Source organism: Lethenteron reissneri, chromosome 26 (assembly GCF_015708825.2).
Source record: "Lethenteron reissneri isolate LAM-NWPU_2019-01 chromosome 26, ASM1570882v1, whole genome shotgun sequence".
Taxonomy (NCBI): Eukaryota; Metazoa; Chordata; class Hyperoartia; order Petromyzontiformes; family Petromyzontidae; genus Lethenteron; species Lethenteron reissneri.
In genome coordinates this window covers 9,072,672-9,092,538 of record NC_083804.1, presented here as the reverse complement: position 1 = coordinate 9,092,538, position 19,867 = coordinate 9,072,672, and the positions used below count along the sequence as shown (strand labels likewise).

The 19,867-nt window shown below is 43.3% G+C and overlaps 1 protein-coding gene across 2 annotated transcripts; it reads left to right on the top strand.

Moving 5' to 3' along the window:
* Window positions 1-5,641: 5,641 nt before the first annotated feature.
* Window positions 5,642-17,102, top strand: GID8 (GID complex subunit 8 homolog). Of its 2 annotated transcripts, none has more exons than XM_061560041.1 (5): window positions 5,642-5,882; window positions 7,573-7,739; window positions 8,533-8,729; window positions 9,074-9,271; window positions 9,593-17,102. In XM_061560041.1, the coding sequence occupies exons 2-5, from the start codon at window positions 7,613-7,615 to the stop codon at window positions 9,764-9,766; spliced, it is 696 nt and encodes a 231-aa protein (XP_061416025.1). In that variant the 5' UTR covers window positions 5,642-5,882; window positions 7,573-7,612; the 3' UTR covers window positions 9,767-17,102. The 2 variants fall into 2 exon arrangements, with proteins under 2 accessions (XP_061416025.1, XP_061416024.1); XM_061560040.1 differs by having other exon boundaries at window positions 5,642-5,885; window positions 7,575-7,739.
* The last annotated feature ends 2,765 nt before the right edge of the window (window positions 17,103-19,867 follow it).

The following is a 19,867-nucleotide window of genomic DNA, read 5'->3' as shown; positions in this document are numbered from 1 at the left end:
AGAGGATTGGGATTCTTGGGGTTCTAGAGAGGATTGGGATTCTTGGGGTTCTACAGAGGATTGGGATTCTTGGGGTTCTACAGAGGATTGGGATTCTTGGGGTTCTAGAAGATTGGGATTCTTGGGGTTCTACAGAGGATTGGGATTCTTGGGGTTCTACAGAGGATTGGGATTCTTGGGGTTCTACAGAGGATTGGGATTCTTGGGGTTCTACAGAGGATTGGGATTCTTGGGGTTCTACAGAGGATTGGGATTCTTGGGGTTCTAGAGGATTGGCATTCTTGAGGTTCAACAGAGGATTGGGATTCTTGAGGTTCAACAGAGGATTGGGATTCTTGGGGTTCAACAGAGGATTGGGATTCTTGGGGTTCAACAGAGGATTGGGATTCTTGAGGTTCAACAGAGGATTGGGATTCTTGGGGTTCTAGAAGATTGGGATTCTTGAGGTTCAACAGAGGATTGGGATTCTTGGGGTTCTAGAGGATTGGGATTCTTGGGGTTCTAGAGGATTGGGATTCTTGAGGTTCTAGAACCCATTGGGATTCTTGGGGTTCTAGAGGATTGGGATTCTTGGGGTTCTAGAACCCATTGGGATTCTTGGGGTTCTAGAGGATTGGGATTCTTGGGGTTCTAGAGGATTGGGATTCTTGGGGTTCTAGAGGATTGGGATTCTTGGGGTTCTAGAGGATTGGGATTCTTGGGGTTCTAGAGGATTGGGATTCTTGGGGTTCCACAGAGGATTGGGATTCTTGGGGTTCTAGAACCCATTGGGATTCTTGGGGTTCTAGAGGATTGGGATTCTTGGGGTTCTAGAGGATTGGGATTCTTGGGGTTCTAGAACCCATTGGGATTCTTGGGGTTCTAGAGGATTGGGATTCTTGGGGTTCTAGAGGATTGGGATTCTTGGGGTTGTAGAGGATTGGGATTCTTGGGGTTCTAGAGAGGATTGGGATTCTTGGGGTTCTAGAGAGGATTGGGATTCTTGGGGTTCTAGAGGATTGGGATTCTTGGGGTTCTAGAGAGGATTGGGATTCTTGGGGTTCTAGAACCCATTGGGATTCTTGGGGTTCTAGAGAGGATTGGCATTTTTGGGGTTCTAGAGGATTGGGATTCTTGGGGTTCTAGAGAGGATTGGGATTCTTGGGGTTCTAGAGGATTGGGATTCTTGGGGTTCAACAGAGGATTGGGATTCTTGGGGTTCTAGAGGATTGGGATTCTTGGGGTTCTAGAGGATTGGGATTCTTGGGGTTCTAGAGGATTGGGATTCTTGGGGTTCTAGAGGATTGGGATTCTTGGGGTTCTAGAGGATTGGGATTCTTGGGGTTCTAGAGAGGATTGGGATTCTTGGGGTTCTAGAGGATTGGGATTCTTGGGGTTCTAGAGGATTGGGGTTCTAGAGTTAATGGGATTTTTTAGTTCTAGGGCCGAAGGGATTCTTAGGGTTCTATAGCCAATGGTATTCTTGAATTTCTCGTGCCGATAGGATGCTTTGGTTTCCAGATTAAATGGGATTCTTAGGTATCTAGAGCCGATGAAGTTATTTGGGTTCTAGATCCAATGGCATTATTGGGTTTCTAGAGGCAATTTGAGTCTTTGGTTTCTATAGGCAATGAGATGCTTGTGGTTCTAGAACCAATGGCATTACAGTATCGGGTTCTTAGAGCCGGAATTATTTGGATTCTAGAGTGAATGGGATTATTGGATTTCGAGAGCCAATGACATTCTTATGTTCCTAGAGCCGGAATTTTTGGGATTCCAGAGCCAATGTGATTCTTTGGGTTCTAAAGCCAGTAGTATTCTTGGGATTTTAGAGCCAGTTGGGTTCTTTTGGGGTCCTAGAGCCAATGCGATTCTAGGGATTATCGAGCCAATGGTATTCTTGGGTTTACATTGATATGAGTTTCAAAAGTTACCTGCGAAAGGTTGCGTGGGTATATCGTGATAGCTGCTTAAACAAATGCTGATGAAACACGCCACAAAGCCCTTAGGCGAATGGACTGAAATAAGTTTAAATAGTTTCAGAGTGAAACACATTTTTTCTATCATACTCTAATGCCTTTTATTTACCCATGGAATTTTGTCTGATCCTCGGGACTCTTTTTCAATGGGATCCTGCATCGGGTTGGAGCGTTAACATGGTTCAGCGGTAGCATGTTCGCCGCTTTTTGCAGAGAGGTTCGCGGTTTGAATCTGTCCGTTCCGGTTAATACTGTACTGCAGGTGTATTTCACCACACAATATGCACCGTCTGATTTACAACAGACGTCGAATATCCCGTGACATTAAAAAAAGAGACCGTTGTATGTTGGCGTCGTGTTCCAAATATTACAAATAAACTGCAATTTAACTAAATTGGGATTACATAAAGTAATATCACCCCCGCTTGCGAAACTACTGCAGACTATGTGAGACATAGTGCCTCCGTGATCGCCTTGCACTATAAGAAAAGTGTGAATTCCATATGTACTCAATTTATATTAAGGTTAAAACAAATCTATTTCTGTAGTTATCTCTTGGGTCATCCCGCAAGCCAAGTCTACAACACTTTGTATTCCCATGCAGTTCCCCCCTTGCAAGTGCGAACACAACACTTTCAAGTGCCAACACAATATGCCCACCCAAATTTGATCAAATGCATCTCACATTTAGCGACGTCAACCGTGACGGATGGATAGATCGGTCTCTGTCATGGGAATACGGAATTTCCACCGTTGGCTCATGAAATGAGTTCCACCTCACCCCAATGCCGGTTTGAACAGGAACACCATTGACATTTTACACCACTAGGGCAGTTAGTTGGTAGAGGGTGTGTTTCAAAGGAAAATGTTTTATCACTTGGTTGTTTAAATATAACCCAGTCTGGGAGCACTTACTATTGGAGACTTTCACCGTGCTAAATAACCCCTTGAAAATAACTCCCTTTTGTGGCCGAGCTTTCCCAGATTGAGACGGAGTTTTCACCAGCGTAATGGAGTGGTGGTGCAATATTCAGTGCCCTTCTATGCACGTATGACGAGCATATGAATCGATATTAATCGATTCAATTCGCGCATCATTACACCTATAACGTTCACAAAACATATCTGTCAGTCTAGTCCTCTAAAATATGCTTGGCGTAAGCATGTAAAAAAAAGTTAAATATTAGTCATGGCATTTATTTTCATTGGCAGCCCTGAGGCAGCATTGCGAATTCCACATTCCAACGTTGGGGCCTGTCTCTCCGTCGGAAGGCCAGTGTTGTTTTTAAGTCTTTATCTATAACACATCACATGTAATTGCACAGAAGAGTAATTTAATATTACATTCTGGACCTCAGAGAACGAAACCTCGCAAGGTTAATAGGAATGATAAACAAAATAAATAAAAACATCAATTGATCTCATTAGAAGTGCTAAATGTTTTATTCCTTGCAACTGCTGTCCAAAATTTATCCAAGTCATGCTCATGTACTGCAGAAGATGTACAGTACAGTACGTACTATGAAGACTATATAATCCGAGAGGAGGCAGTAGTGCTGCTGACCCAATGGGGGGCCTGAAACATATTAAACTTGTCATTACCTCCCCCCCCCCTTTCAACTTATAAAATTCTACTGAGATAACGAGAGATATAAATGCAGTGAGATAAATGTAGACAAATAAGGAGAAACTTGCAGACAAGATAGAGATGAGTTTCCATTGTGTTTTATTTTAATGAGCTTATCTGGTATTTATTTGGGGTTGAATTTGTTGCCACCCATATTTTCTTTCAGGAGCTTATCGGAGCCCTAAACATTTGTAATGACTTGCTTATGCCTCTAGTCACCACTCCGAAGATGCAGACACTTTAACAAGGGAGAAAGTCTTGTTTTTCTCTGCAACTAAAACGTATTGGGAAAGTTTGCACGTTAAAAAAATCGGTCACAGTCCATTGTAAAACCTCGAGCTCCCACTGGCAACAATGTGACATCCTCACTCAGAGCATATTGTCCAGGAATAAATCCAGAAGAAAACATTCCATAAGGCACGCTTAAACAATCAACCATTTTCACTTCACGTGAAGCATGTGACCCGATCCCCACCCCCAGTTTTAAGCGAAACTGTGATGACGATTTCAGCAGTTACAGGAAACAATAAACAGAGGGGAGGGGAGGGCAGTTGAACAGCTTCGCCCAACGGACAATGACAATCTTACGTCGCAAGGGCATGGAATGTGGAAGTTTAGCCATCCAGTACTGAAATGAGAAAACTATTCTTTTATCATGTGACACAACGCATAAATACAAGCCACAGCAGTGCCATTGTGGTTATGTAACTAAAACTATGGACCATGTAGTAAACCCAGAGACAGAATCAGAATATGATTTGTACTGGAGGAATCCGATAAGCTCTAAAGCTATTTTTCATAGATGTCCAGTAGGAGCGGGTAAGAACGTTACAATACGAAAACAGGATAGTGGTGCATAGTAAAATAAAAAATAAATCACCCAGAAACATACAAATAAAACTAAACCATCCCCGTCTTACCAGGCAAAGCTCACTGAGCTATGTAGCTCAATGACGTGGCTTATCATGCGGGCATTTATAGCAGCAAAATACTCTAAACGCACGTTTCTAAATGTGGAGGGGAAAAAACGGAGGACCCGGAGAAAAATCCACTGCGTTCCTTCAACGGAGTAGCAAAATACAACATCTCCTAAAGTCCTTGACATTGGCATTTAGCTCATGGACGCATTGTCATTCACAGGAATAGAGGCAATGCTCCGTTATTGGGATGAGAAGTCACGAGGCACACATCGTTCGCACGACTCGGGAGGCAAAGAGAACTGATATAAATCCACGCAATCAATTCCCGTGATGACAAAGTTGGACGTGGGCTCAAGCCACGGAGCCATCTCAAACTGTATGAAGGCAACAGGCCACTGTCAATAAACGTTAGCCAATTACGTACAGGACACATTCCTGTGAACTGCTTAGCAGAGATCAATTTAGACCTCATCGGTCACCCCGTGCCCATTCTAAATCTCAAAGTTCATCCTAAAAAGTCCCATCACAAGGGAGAAACCCATGGAAACTCAATGCCCCTGTACAATAATACGGTTGAGCCCTATGGGTCGACAGGTATGAGTTACGTGTGTTATTAGTGTTTTTTTTGTCGGAAAATTAATGAATGCATTGCTAAAAATATTTTCCGACGAACGGGTCTTAAATCGACCTCATTTATTGCCGTCTGTATGTATGGTGTGTACAATTAAGTGGTTTTATCGACCACGAAAGTGTGATTGGGGGACTGGAGTCGTAAATTGTCCTTAAAAAAAAGCTAAACATTTACATTAATTAAATTGCACATGTTATTACGACTACAAATTCATAATAAAAGACACGGTGAGATTATTACGACAATGAAACGTAGAGAGAGAAAAAACATTTAAAATAAAACAACAACAACAATAACAACAAAATCGGAAATCCCACGCGGTGCTCTCTGGGAGTCGTTTTCATTCGCCGCGACCCCGCCCCGCCCCCACCATTAGATTCCATAGCTCAGTCAAACCACCGTCGCGTCCCGCTCCGCGCGCCGCTATTGGCTGCTTGCCACCACGTGACCGCCCCCTTCCCCTCCCCCCCGCCTTGCCCATCCATGTCTATGCGCAGTGGGAAATCCAAGAAGGTCCGCGGCGTCCAGTGGCTGAGTGGGGATCGCCGCTCGTTTCGCAGCGTCCAGAAGAAGTTAAAAGCAAACAGAACTAAACATTTGCACGTCGAAATCAACGAAACGCACGCCTCGCGAGTGTCGGCGAGCCGCAAGGAGTCTGCTGCTGTTGTTGTTTCTTTCTCCAGTGGCTTTTGCGAGGTGACAGCGGCCAGAGTTGCGAGGAGCCGGACTTCAAAGAGGGCCCCCCCCAGGTACGAAGGAGACGTTAAAGAGCGAGTTGGCGGGGGGGGGGGGTTCAGTTTCGTTCCGTTTCGTTCCTCAGTCGGCTCGTCCTGGTGAGGATCGTGGCGGTCCCACACCTCCCTTTCGCCCTTCCTGGAGGAATTCCCAGACGTTCCCAGGGACGTCCCAGCCACGTCGGCCTGGGGCCTTCCCAGTGGGATCGTCTCGTCGAGGAATAATATTAATATAATATTAAATCGTGTACGAGCAAGTTATAAAAAGTGTCTTGACGGATCAAGAGGACTGTGTGGGTCGTGGGAGGCCGCTGCCCGATGGGAGCAGCGTAGGCCTGGCACCGACTGATGGACATTCCTCATTACTGTGACGGGGCTGAGCACGTTGACGATGTTTTGTCGACTTCGGAGGGAATATGCGACGGTGGTGATGAGCGGAGTCGTAATGGTTGTGATTGTGTTGTTAATTATGGAGATGATGGCGGTATGGTGATGGTCTTGATGATTGTTGATCGTAATGGTGGCAATGACGGTGATTAATGTTAGTCGATGGTGGCAGCAGTGATGATGATTGTGGCGATTAATGGTGGCGAGGATGATTGTGGTATTTGACGTGATGATTATGAGTGCGGTACGTATAAAAGGACTGATTTGAACCCAGGCCCGGATTTTAACTCGTAATCTTCTTGAAAATCAAGGGCCTTGGTCACGGAGACTAGACCGGTGATGTGAAGCCTCATCTGTTAAATTTACGAGCATTACGAGGTGGCCACCTGTCTCACGGAGTTGCTATTGCAGTGTGAGTTGTGCCGAGAGCACATAGCCATTAAGTACCACAAGATCCTGGGTGAAGGATATGCGTGTAGGTAGGCCCACACCTCCTTAAAGCGTGATCCTGAAGTGGAAGTGAGTTTGTATTGAAACCCAATACTTCTCAAAACACTCTAATTTCATTTTTTTTACGTAATTTACCTTATATATGTCTACTTAAACGTTTCGGGTTGACATGCAACACTAATTGTGGGGGCAAAAGTGTGGGTAATCAGGCAATGCTTGCTGTGAGAATTCCAAATTGGAACTGTCACTTAATTAAATTTAGTATGCGTACATTTGATTTTCTGAGACTCTATTGTTCTTAGCATTTATTATTTAGTTATGTTTCTGCATTATATACTAACATTAATGTTTCTGCATTATATAGTGTAGTGTATACCCAGTTACTTAATGTTAATAGCTCAGCTTATTGGAGAGTGTATATTGAGTACATTGATTATATAGATGAAGTTTATACGTAGTTTTTTCACATCGGTTTATTGTATGGTAGTAGGGTAGAAGCAGTTCTCTAGCGTCAATATGCAAAATTTCTCTGTTGATATGTAAACTCCTTTGTCAAGGCGCTCTGCTTCTCCCACCCACCTTAAAATACGCTGCCAAGCTTAGCAGTGTTCATCAGGACGCTGTTTTTCTGACAGCTCTGTTCTTCACCTGAGGACGGCTGCTTGTGTTGTGGCCGAAACGTCGTGAGAATTTAATAAAGTTTTATTTTTATTATTTTATTATTTCCCTTCTACGTGACTTTACCGAAATATCCAAGAATATGTTTCTGCAATTAATGATATTGTAACAAACTTTACACAGGGCCTCCCTCGTGCAGAAGACTTGTTTCAATGTGATGAACAGCCCCTATTGTTGCTTGTTGTTCAGGGCTGGTGCGATCACAGGCCTCTGGCGCAGCTGCAGAGATGTCCGAGTTGAGTTTTGCCGAGAAGGCAGAGGAGGTGACGCGTGAGGAGTGGCTGGAGCGCGTTTCCAATGCCCATATCCAGCGCGCTGACATGAATCGCCTCATCATGAACTACCTGGTCACAGGTGGGAGCCCTCACCTGGGCATTAGTATTGATAAGCCACGGTAAATTTGTTTTGCTAAACCGTGTGGAGAGCTTCGTAAAGGTTTGTTTCGGAGGTTTTTGTAGTGTTCATGAAACGTGTATAACTGGCATGTAACGTTACATTGCTTCATTGGTAAAAATCGATTATTATGCTCACTATACATCAGGGTCGTATGACCCTTTCCAAACGAGCCACATTGAGAATGGCGCAGCTCCTGCCGCTGGGAAGGTCACGGAGACAATTAGTGAGCGTGATGTTACGAAACGTGACAATATTCAGAAAATCATTGTAACCTTAAGTTAGACGTGATATCGGTTAAACAGCTTACAATCGGAAATAGTAACAGATTGATAATATAAACAATAAAGACAAGCATTTGAAAACGCATTCATTACAGAATCGTTTAATCCAACTGCCCATTTAACAAATTAGGAAAACTATATAATTTCCATGGATTATGTAACACTTTCTGACGTATTCTTTCTGACGTGTTTGTCTTCATATATATTTTTAAGGATAGTTGTCAGGGCAAAACGTGTTTGTGTATTTGGAAATAGCCCTCTTCTTTGCTTTGAGTCTCTGCGTTTTTGGGAGCCCGTTGATCAATAACGGCGCTTTTAAATATAGCCGATAATAGCAATGCAACTACATATGTTCATCTTTACGAAGGAATGTACGAACAGAAATAATGTGCACACGGTCAACCTTAGTTCGAAAGTATTAAAACTGCCTGAGGGAATTAACTGCACTGTGCCATGTGCCTGTTCTGTAGAGGGCTTCAAGGAGGCAGCGGAGAAGTTCCGTGTGGAATCGGGCATCGAACCGGGTACAGACCTCGACTCGCTGGACGAGCGCATCAAGATCCGGGACGTCATCCTCAACGGCCGCATCCAGGAAGCCATTGGCCTCATCAATAGTCTGCACCCCGAGCTGCTAGACACCAACCGCTACCTCTACTTCCACCTGCAGGTTAAGAGCCTACGGCTTGCACACAGTCTGAGCGTAGCAATTGTGCACGTTGAGATTCATTTACACCTTCATTGCACTTGTCACTGAATGCGCAGCTTTGCCATGTTTTGGTAGTCTCACATATCGCTCATGCACCAGCCCTTGAGTGTGCTGGACCACAGGTGTGACATGGCCTCGGCAGTAGTCGTGCAAAGTTGTCTTCGCAGGCCATTCTCTGACGCTATACAATATCTCTGCTTGCCACGAGAGTGTTCCGAATGTTCATTTCTTCATCACATGACGACAGCACTCAGAATAGCGCATCTAATTGTGTCCATACGTTTATCTGTGCATGCGTGAGGTAGCAGCAGCATCTGATCGAGCTGATCCGCGAGCGGCAGACGGAGGCTGCGCTGGAGTTTGCACAGACGCAGCTAGCGGAGCGTGGCGAGGAGAGCAGTGAGTGCCTCCTGGAGATGGAGCGCACGCTCGCCCTGCTCGCCTTCGACAGCCCAGAGGAGTCGCCCTTTGGCGAGCTCCTTCATCCCTCGCAGAGACAGAAGGTGCCAGAGAAATCGCTGGCTTTGTGCCACACAATCCAGGATACAACCCATTTCCCAAACGGTTTCAGATCATGAGCTTAAATGTAATTTGTATATACATTATGTATAGAGCATTACAAATGACGTTTTCCAGTCAGTGACAATTATTGTGGAAGTGTATTGCAATTGTGTTGAGATATCGAAATTGTCCACAGCCCCAGTCAATTGATTAACATCGATTTGTTATCTGCCTTTCACATAACACTGCAACTTGCACCATGACGTGCGTCACTCGCAATCACTGAACCACTGTGTGGCGTCTCTGCACTCTGTCTTGCGCAGGTTTGGAGCGAGGTAAATGCTGCCGTGCTTGACTGCGAGAATCAGGACTCGACGCCCAAGCTGGCCAAGCTGCTCAAGCACTTGCTGTGGGCCCAGAACGAGCTGGACCAGAAGAAAGCAAAGTACCCGCGCATGACCGACCTGGGCAAAGGCACCATAGAGGACTTCAAGTGAAACAGCGCCCCCTCTACTCACTCGGCCTTCTGCGTGCTTGCCAACTCGCTTGCTCCCCTCCTACTTTCTACAGAATTCTCCAATGCCAACTACGCCGAGCCAGAACCACTCTCGTCCTCCCTTCATGTTTCCTCGATTCATACAAGGTGTGGATTTGTTGTTTTTTTGGTTTCAGTTCGGTTGGATATACCTTGCTTTTGTTTGGTTTATACTAAACAATAGGGGCTGACTGCACGAGAATATTGGCCACCGGAATAAGGGGCTATGCGCGAGTGAATTGTCTTGGCTATGGAAACACATGCAGCTGTTGAGAAGGTATAGGCGACTTAACCTTTGACTGTCATGTTGCCTATTTGATAAGGGTTAGGGAGAGTGACTTAATCGACGCTGGGCCAGACCGGCGTCTGGCTCGGTTTGCTGTAATCTGCGTATGCGTTACTTCACTCTTGTAATGTACAGAATCGTCGGTAAGTTATTTTCATCGTGATTGCTCATCAGCGACCTGCAAGAAAAGAAAGATGTTTTCTTTCGGTGAAATGTGCATGTAATTTTCCACGGTTTTGTCAACAAAAGGCAAAGTTTGTTTAGCATTTTCAGTGGTCGTTAACGATGGTTGACAGAATTTGTTTGCAGTGATGCATTGGCTTTAGTTTTAGATCCCTTTGTAATCTTACTTCGTTAATTTTCAATGGCAGCGTTTGTAAAGAGCAGGAAAGCTCGCGGTTTGATCTCCACACACATGCTGCATGCTAGCCACATTTCTGGCATTTCACCCAACCAGGCAAATGTTAAGGCATTCTGCTAACATGCCACTTTTGTGCTTCACAAACAGGAAATCGTGGGAGCCTTTATTTTGGTCCATGAGCATTAGAGTAATTGAACAACAATGATTATTATTCCTTTACACCGGGTTGTTTACGATGTTTCACGTTGATCATTTTGTAAGATGTGGTAAGTGCCAGTTTGGGAGGCAAAGGCTGAGGAATCACCATGGATGCATAAGAACATGCTCAAGTTGCTGTGCTGGCATTCAGTACCTGTTGTATATTATTGTAACAAATGGTAGGCGTGTCTGGGAAAACTTTGGCAGTGTTCACTTTAGTTTCCATCGCTACTTGTTTTGACGGACAGCTGCCATCAGACAATGTATGTTTTTTCCTTAACAGTATTTGGGCAGCATCTCCTTTAAAGCATACAAAATATAACTAAGTACAATTACCTCGTTATTCAAACAAGCATTGGGGCATTTTAACACGTAGGCTTTCGCGAACAATACCATCCATAATATAGTTTTTTTTTGGGTTAGATCGCATAAATATAAATGTGTCGTTAAACCCGCCGCCACCACCAGACAGACAATTGTTTGTCACGTAAACAGAACATGCCAATTCGTTACTATTGGGGCAATGTTTATCTCCATTGTAAACCAGTGGGAGAAATTATTTATTCCCATGGCAGAGGCCATTTAGCCATAGGATGACGACTCTTGACTTCCCACAAAGCCTTATACATTTATTTTCCCCAGAGGGATGCTGGTATAGAGTCATTCCTCTGACCCCAGGATTTGAATTCACAACGTTACTACTCGTCAGGTGCTTTAATCACCGTGCCACCCCATTGGATACAAATGCTGTACATGGCTTAAAATGTCGTTTTGAATCCTTAGTTAATACAATTGCAGGATTTAGGCTAACTTTCCACATGCTTGTGTGCAGATGCTGCACCTCCATAGCAAATTACGACAGCTCAACGCCCCTCTTCCTGCCACATCAATTTAACTAAAAGCAATGGGTGATGTCCTCAAATGTGTCAGAGCGGGGAGGAGTTAATCCCCCTCATGTTATTTTGAAAGTGCAGAGAGAAATGCAATAGTTTTCAATTGGCAATAATCGTCAGGTATCGTAGGGCGGTTTAGAGGTAAACTAAATGTGTTTCACCGTTGAAGGCTGCAGGCTCTCCAGATTTTCTGTTACGGTGTCTTTATTGATCCCTGGGACACTGCCATGGTGTAAATATATACTGCACCCGCTGTGGTCATGTAATGATTGATCAATTAAAATGCATTGTTATGTGCAAGATGCATACATCAAATCGTGCTTTCAAGAATCTGTTATTACATATCAATTCAAATATGGAATAAAAAATGCATATGTTACCTTGAAGACAATGGAACGAACAGAACAAATTAAACATGGTACAAATAAAATGGACTACAATTAAGACAGAACAACAAATACAAATTGTACATCTTTAATTGAAAGAAATAACCTTGAAATCGGGGAAATTCAATGAATCACAAGTGCTTGGGGATACTCATGTCGAACCTGATTAGGATCTCCTGCAATGATGTTCAGTTCAATTTGGGGGTAAAGAGATTAGTAGGTGGTGTGGGATGTAACATCTAAAAGGAAACCCGAGCTGGAGTTTGGACTCCTCAAACTAGAGCCTGGATTCTGCCCTGGTCCTGATAAACTTGTTCGGCTGTCTGCTCATTCGGGCTAATTCCTAGACTTGTCACGTGAAACTATGAGGCAGGGTTGGATCAGCGTTAAATGGCCATTTGCCAGGTTGGCCAGACATAAAATTGAGCTGTCTCAGCTGTTAAACTAAAATCTCCTGATTACTATTTCCTAATTTATTAAAACAATGTGCTACTCGGCATAGAAGCCATGGTTGCCTTCTATCACATGGATTGTTACATTTTCTTGTAGGTTTACCTGTGTTCACAGCATCTCAAACAGAGAAAGCAACTGGGATATCTTGCTGCATCTTGTTACTCCCAGAAAACAACTGCTACGTAAAAATGTGCTCCTGGTCAACTTTGGTGGGACTCGCAAGCATGGGCAAACCTTGAGACTCCTGCAGGACAGCTGATCTGCATGGATTGCACGACTAACTACAAATAACATGAACAGGTTTTCGTAGGGAGGTATAGAGCACAGACAGTTTGGACCAGCTGAGCTCAAATAAACTAAGGTTGACAGAAAGAGGGGAAAATGACCTACATTAATGGCATCAAGAACAACTGTGCAGGCAGCAGTAGAGAAACATCCATGTCGAGTAACACTTGCAAGCCCGTGTCCGCTCTGCTGACACGGAGTTCACACAAATGTGGATGAAGAGCGAAACCCCAATTCTCCTTGATTCAATGGGACTTTCATTAGAGCAGGGCAGCAATGGCTGGCCCAAGGGTGGTGCAGAGCAGTATCCACAGCCAAGAGGATATGGAAGGAAACTGGTGGGTAAATGTGGGTAAGCTTCACGAGTCTGGAATGGGAGCAGATGGAACCCCCACCCAGCCCCAGGGGCTGGGAGTTTGCCGTAATGACGCCGCTGAAAGAGCATGTCGTGAACTCTTGGGTTCATTTAAAAACTTCCAGAGTCCTGGATACTCTCTCAAGACCCCAGACGAAACCTGTTACTCCTGGAGCATTGAGGCCAGATTGGCTCCAGCTTGCGTCTTCCAGGAAGATGCAATCCCAATATCAAATGGCGCATTTCTTTTGGATACGCACTTAGGTATTGTCCCAGGCTGCACGGCATGGGGTTAAATGGTTGAGGGAAAAATGAATGAGGTCTAACTGAAGCACAATCTAAATACCTTGTTGCAGTGTCCATCTCAGAATTGTATGGATAGCTCTCGATCGATTTGAAGTATTTTCTCATTATTAAACCGAAACCGTATAGACAGACCAGAGCAAAAGCTTGGGGTGTAGCTTTAAGAGCAGTTTTGTTTTTTGGTGTAAAATCTTCCTATAAATCAGCTGCCTCTTGCCAGAAGTTGAGGAGAACTGTGGTACCTCAATTTTAGGTCCATGTGATGAGACATGCCCAGTTTCCTCCTTGTCCAGTCCAGACCCAATTAGGGTCCCCATTTATAATTCCTAAAGGCTAAAATTTGCCTTGACAGTTGTTCAGGGTTAGTGTATTCACATCCACATTTTTTGGATTCTGCAGCTTCCCTGCTTTGATTTGGTAGTTTTGTTTTTACCAAATGCATATATAGCCCAAAATGTAAAAACGTATTTTTGGTTGTTTATTTTGTTATTGCTTTTTTTTAAGAGTTGTGTTATGTCTGAAAATAACTTTTATTGCAAATGCATTATCTGGAGATTGCAGGGTGAATTTCTCAGTGACAAACATCACGTTTAACTGTGTATAAGCTGTCAACATTTAATTCAGTTAACTTTTACACTATGGGAACCTCATTTGCCAGTAAAAATATAATTGTTTTTTTACCCTTCTATCTGGCAACAAAACTGACATCTTTTTACAAGGAGTGCGCCTTTTGGCGTCATCTGGTCCAACCCATGTGAGACTAGGCTCTAAGGAAAGCTGTCTCGGGTGTGGACCAATCAACTTCAAGGACAGTGCACATTATCAGAGTTATGTCTTTTGTTTGTATTATGACTGCAGGTATTGCGGTCTATGCAAACATGACTCCTTGTTAAAAGATGTCAGTTTTTGCCAGATAGAAGGGTAAAAAACCAATTATCAGTTAACTTTCTTTCTGAAGGTGATGTTTTCCTTAAAATTGTCTTCAATACAACAATCCCCTCGCCAACCGCGGGGGTTAGGTTCCTGGAAAAGGCCGTGGAAGGCACATTCGCAGTTGGCAAAGCAGTCCAGTGCTTATGGAAAATAGGGGGTTAGAAGAACCATGGCCACGGTCAGACTCGTCAAAGCTAAACTAAGGTGACCGTTTAAACAAATAAAACAGTACATCACAAAGTAATAAACATCAAATTTACTTTACATACCTTAATACCGAGGGTAGAAGTCCATGATTTTGACAATGAGATGGGGGGGGGGGGGGGTTAGGAGAAGGGGTTCAGCCCACCCTTCCCCTCTTCCTCTGGGTCATCAATGACACGTGTGGGCAGGTCAGGGGGCAGGTACAGTGGCGCTGCTGGCTGGATCAGTGGCGTTGGTTCTTTTCTTTATAAAAATGTCGGATGAATGGATGGACCAACAGAAGCACAAGATGCGGTGCGAGACTCGGAAAAACAGATGGACAGCCGATGCGCTACGCAGCACCACAGGTGGCGAAGAAGAAAACTGTGGCCCCACAAAATCTGAAAATGCGTGTTGTAAACCTGTGCTAACCTGTGGATACTCAACATTTCCGCGCCACCGTTGGTAAAATTGTATACAGTTAAACCTTGTGTACATGAAGTCCGTTGTTGGGAAGGGATTGCTGTATTCAAAAATTAGGGATTTGCCATGTTATAGTTTGCACACATTGGACTTACAATCCAGAGGTGGTGGGCATTTTGATTCCTTCTTGCAGTGGAACCTTGGGCAAGATTCTCAAAAACAATATCGCTGCATGTCCACCAAGCCGTATAAAATGGGTACACAACACTCCATTGGCAGGTTGCTTGTGTTGGTGTAGTCTGGGTACGCCCACCACTTTCAATACGTCTGGTCAACTTGGAGTAGACAATGCTCTCGAGTTTGCTCAAGAGGCCCATCTGCCAGAAGTGGCGTGAGCAAGCGTTTGCGGCGTCGCATCTTTATCTTTGACTTTAACAAATTACCCTGAAAGCTTTTAAAACCGAAATATTGTTTGTTTACACTTTTTAACAAAGCCAATCGAAAGCCATTTTAAATAACCAAGTCAAAGTAAAAACAAAGATTGGGCAGTGCTCCGCTTCCACTGGTAGCCGTGAGTCAGTGGTGTGCCCAATTTATTGTAGGCCATGGACGATTAACTAGGTGGAAGTTGCCCAATTGCAAAGAGGTGCGCATCTGTCCATGTGTGTTCTCCAGGGCTGTGCTCCATGGCCAGCTTCATCAGCCCCCTCCCCCATCGCCAGCCCTTGCACCCACCCTGCTTTGTATAATATTTAGGTCACCCATGCCAATGGGCTGCAATGTGGTACAACGTTAATATAGAAACAGGCAGAAAGGGTGCTAAATTCAGGCGGCATTGCTCATCTGTATACAATCGGCAATGAATGTAAATTTGCAAATTAAGCTAAATTTGTTGTACGTTTATTCAGCCAAATGGTTTGTGCTGTAGAGTTGTAAAATTGTGGGTTATTTTGTTGGAAAGAGAACCTAAGTCTACCACTTTTAACATAACGGGTCTGTAAAAACCAAAAGTGAAAGGTAAACTGCATACAAGGAGACTTTGCAAAACACCTGATGGATGAGTATGCATTAGGTTCAGTGGGAAGGGTCGTGGATTTGAGTTAGGGCAAGTGTTTGGCTAATTATGCTTCCAAACTCTTGCCTTTACCACCCTTGCCAACTTCTCCTTTTTTCAGCTTGATTTATTTTCATTGTTGGCATTGGCAACACAATTAAGGAAAACCACCGCTATGAATGACACATTCCTTATAAACTGTACAAAGGCCAGTTGTCAGTAAAAACTGAGTCACATTTATTTTTTATTCAGACGCTACAAACTAAATTGCATTGGAGATGCAAAGCGCATAAAAAGGGAATTTCTCAAAAACAAGAATCAACTAAAAAGACATTAAAACAAAGTGAAAATAAACTCGCAAGATTCTTTAATTCGTGGCCAATTCTCGAACGTCAGACAACCGTGACACTGCTACTGGTCTGCAGTCGATGTAATGAGCCACACACTGCAGTTTGCCTTTTACAAATAAACATTGACCACAGGGGGGGGCTTTCAACAGCCTGCTCATTGCATAAAAGCCAAGATGTACACCTCCCATGCTCATTCAACTGCAACACAATTATCCAATGCTCATCAATTGCAGGTTGAACAACTTAAGCCAGCGCTAAAAAATAAACTTTTAAAGTATATTGTGAACGCATTTCAATTTGTGCACTTGTCAAAAATGTCTCCATGTCCAAACAAGCAATGGTGCTGAACTGATTTAGAGGCCCCAAGCCAGGTGGTACAAATTCCATATTACCCTGGCAGGCCCAATCTCAAGACCACTGCTGACATCTCTCAACAGGGGTATGGCTTGGCTGTAAACTTTCACTCAGCAGTTACTCCACGAGCCCAGACCAGTTATTTCAGTTGTTGGTACCATCCGAGGTGGCATAGCTTTGTTACAATTTCTTTGTGGCCAATTATAGTGAATCTTGTAATAACCATTTGCCACGAGTGGGTTATCAAGTAATTAATTCAAGGTATTAACCATATATATAAATCGGTATTGCAAAAAGTTTTGCAACTTCAGTAGTACCAATATCTGTTCTGGCTCACGGACGAAGTGACACACTGATCTCACCAGTTCAAACTCAGAATGTCTTGTGGAGGAATCCGATGCTGCTCAAAAGGCTGTGCGCACGGCCGTTCACGTGTAACGTTTCACCTTTCGGTAAATAAACACGAACTGTACATACATGATGCTGCTGCCTTGTCTATAAAATCTCCTTTGGTTTAAATGCATGGTGAATGTTTAAGTAATTGTTGGAATTTCGATTTAAAGCTTTCGTGACTGCAGGGATTAATATTCTTGGTTCTTTCGGTAAAGTCCCGTAGAAGGGAAATAATAAAACCTAAAATTCTCACGTTTCAAGGCCATTTGCTCCTCCCACCCAGGTTAAAATACACTGCCAAACTTAGCAGTGTTCATTAGGACGCTGTCATTCAGAAAGCTCTGTTCTTCACCCGAGGACGGCTGCTTGCGTTGTGGCCGAAACGTCGTGAGAATTTAATGGTTTATTTTTATTATTTTATTATTTCCCTTCTACGTGACTTTACAGAAAGAACCAAGCATATAATTGTTGGAAGCTACACAGGCCTGCCACGCAAGCAGGCACTGGAGTTTGGCTTCAATTGCTACTGGGATTAGAGTTAGTTTGACCAGATTTTTCTTAAGCAATTAACTTAAGAGCTGAGCAAGACAAGGCCCTCCCTGGTCAATGAGGATCTCCATTAACTGGGGATAAAACATATCAGTGAGAAAACATCATACCACAAATTTAAGGAGGCTTTTAAACAAGAAAACATGGGAGAAACATACCATACATTCCCACAAAGCAAATGGCTTAACACCCCAAGCAGGACTTTCCTTTAAAAAGTTCCCTAGACTCGGTTAAGACTTTCCCGAATCTTCGCCTGCAGAAATAATTGCGTGGCGATTCTTATATTATTGAGTTGGTAGCGCTTGGCCGGTGACATGTTTACAAGCCTATCGGCTCTGGTTGCATGGCGGTTGATGGGCGAGGTCATTCTTCAATGAGAACTCTAATAACCATCGGAACTAAACAAGTGTAGTGTTAAATCATCTTATCACACCACCACCAGTATTGTCACCCACCGCCAGCTGTGCTTGCTACTCAAGTAGAACATACATTGTAGACTATGAGTTTATCCCATTATGTTCTGCAGCCTACATAAACCCCGATTAAACATCTTAGCGTATCCATCATTCAGCAATTGGTCATTTTTAAAACCGAAATTATAATATGCAATTAAACACTACGAATCGGCAGAGTAAGAGGACAGCCTCTGGCAGCACATCATAAACCATTCTTATAAACCAAGATCTTTGCAAACAACAGTACCATCAGTTGTTTAAAAAAAAGGTTAACCATTCACATGGATTGGCCAATGTACCAAAGCACCAAAGTCAAAAGCAAAGGCGCCTGGATTTTAAAGCACAATTGTCCCACCAGGGACATCTTGGTCTCACCAAGAGGTCCAAAATTATCCTTCAACTAAATTGACATTGCATTTATATTGCTCAATAGCTCTGCTGTGTCATATACAAGCGAGGGCCATATTCACTTGCAGGTGAATGATAGGATTCTGGCAATGAAATGGCAACACCCAATTTCAGTTTTGATTATTTTAGTTGATCTGTACTTTCAAACATTACCAAGCTGTGCAGTTAACTTCGCAATTTCTTTTTAATAAAAAAAAACAGGCTTTGCCTTTACAACTGTGATTGTTAACGGGAAATTAGATCTCTGAAAAATAAGCGATGAAAAGAGATTTGAGCTTATACCTGGGGTTTTCATGGCAAGATGCGCTACACCAGCGGTGGCCAATACGTAGATCGCAAACGATTTTTTATGGTTCTCAGGACAAATCACAACACTAACAAGCACAAAAAATTCTCTGTACGATTGAGGGCAAATAAAAATCTCAAAGAATTCATACATTGAAAAAAAAAAAAATTCTACCAATCGATAGCATTGGTACTTTACGTATTTCGTACATTACAGGGTTAAATATGGCAGGGTAGTTGTCTTTCTGATGGTGGATCACAGAACCCGTTGAGATCCACCAGAATGGATCATAGTGTTTGGTCTATTGGCCACCGCTGCACTACAACACTGTTTAACGATCAATTCCATCACCACAAGAGGAACCTCTAGATTTGAAGCTTTCGTGACTGCAAGGATTCATATTCTTAGGTTTTTTCGGTAAAGTCACGTAGGTAAAACATTAAAATTAAGAAAAGTAAAATAAAATAAAAATCACGACGTTTCGGAGGCAACACAAGCTTCCGTCTTCAGGTGGAACCGTCACAGCCACGACAGCTGTATCAAGTAAATGAGAGATTGCAGGAGCTACCACTCAGTTTATATAGCTCCTGCAATCTCTCATTTACTTGATACAGCTGTCGTGGCTGTGACGGTTCCACCTGAAGACGGAAGCTTGTGTTGCCTCCGAAACGTCGTGATTTTTATTTTATTTTACTTTTATTAATTTTAATGTTTTACCTACGTGACTTTACCGAAAAAACCTAAGAATAAGAGGAACCTCGTATAGACTTTGCCGTGCAGCCACCCGCGTCGATTACTCGTGAAGACCTGCGACCATTTCGTACCACTCGTGGCGATCACATCAGCTTAAAGGCCATTCCTTTTTGCCAAGTCCCTTTCTATTAAAGTCGGACGGACCGCTCCGACCATCATCTTCCATGTTTCTAAACAACAATGGAATTTACAACCTCTCTCTCAAAACGTAAACACAAGAAAGCAGACTTCTTTGCAAATCATTCGATACAATAATAAAAATACGTGGAAAATAAGACTCGGCACATTTTCTAAATAGCTTCTTAAAACGCCCTACTGCTTGCAGAAGCAAGCAAGGCTTGTGCGTAAGCACAAGCCTTGCAAATAGCAGCTCCGGTCACCAATGAAATGTGAAAAAAATAG

What these genes read in the sequence shown, in the direction of transcription:
- GID8 (XM_061560041.1), top strand. Translation starts at nt 7,613, where the DNA reads ATGTCCGAGTTGAGTTTTGCCGAGAAGGCAGAGGAGGTGACGCGTGAG. An exon ending in ACCTCTACTTCCACCTGCAG is followed by an intron (nt 8,730 to 9,073) that starts GTTAAGAGCCTA and finishes TGCGTGAGGTAG; the next exon opens with CAGCAGCATCTGATCGAGCT. An exon ending in ATCCCTCGCAGAGACAGAAG is followed by an intron (nt 9,272 to 9,592) that starts GTGCCAGAGAAA and finishes TGTCTTGCGCAG; the next exon opens with GTTTGGAGCGAGGTAAATGC.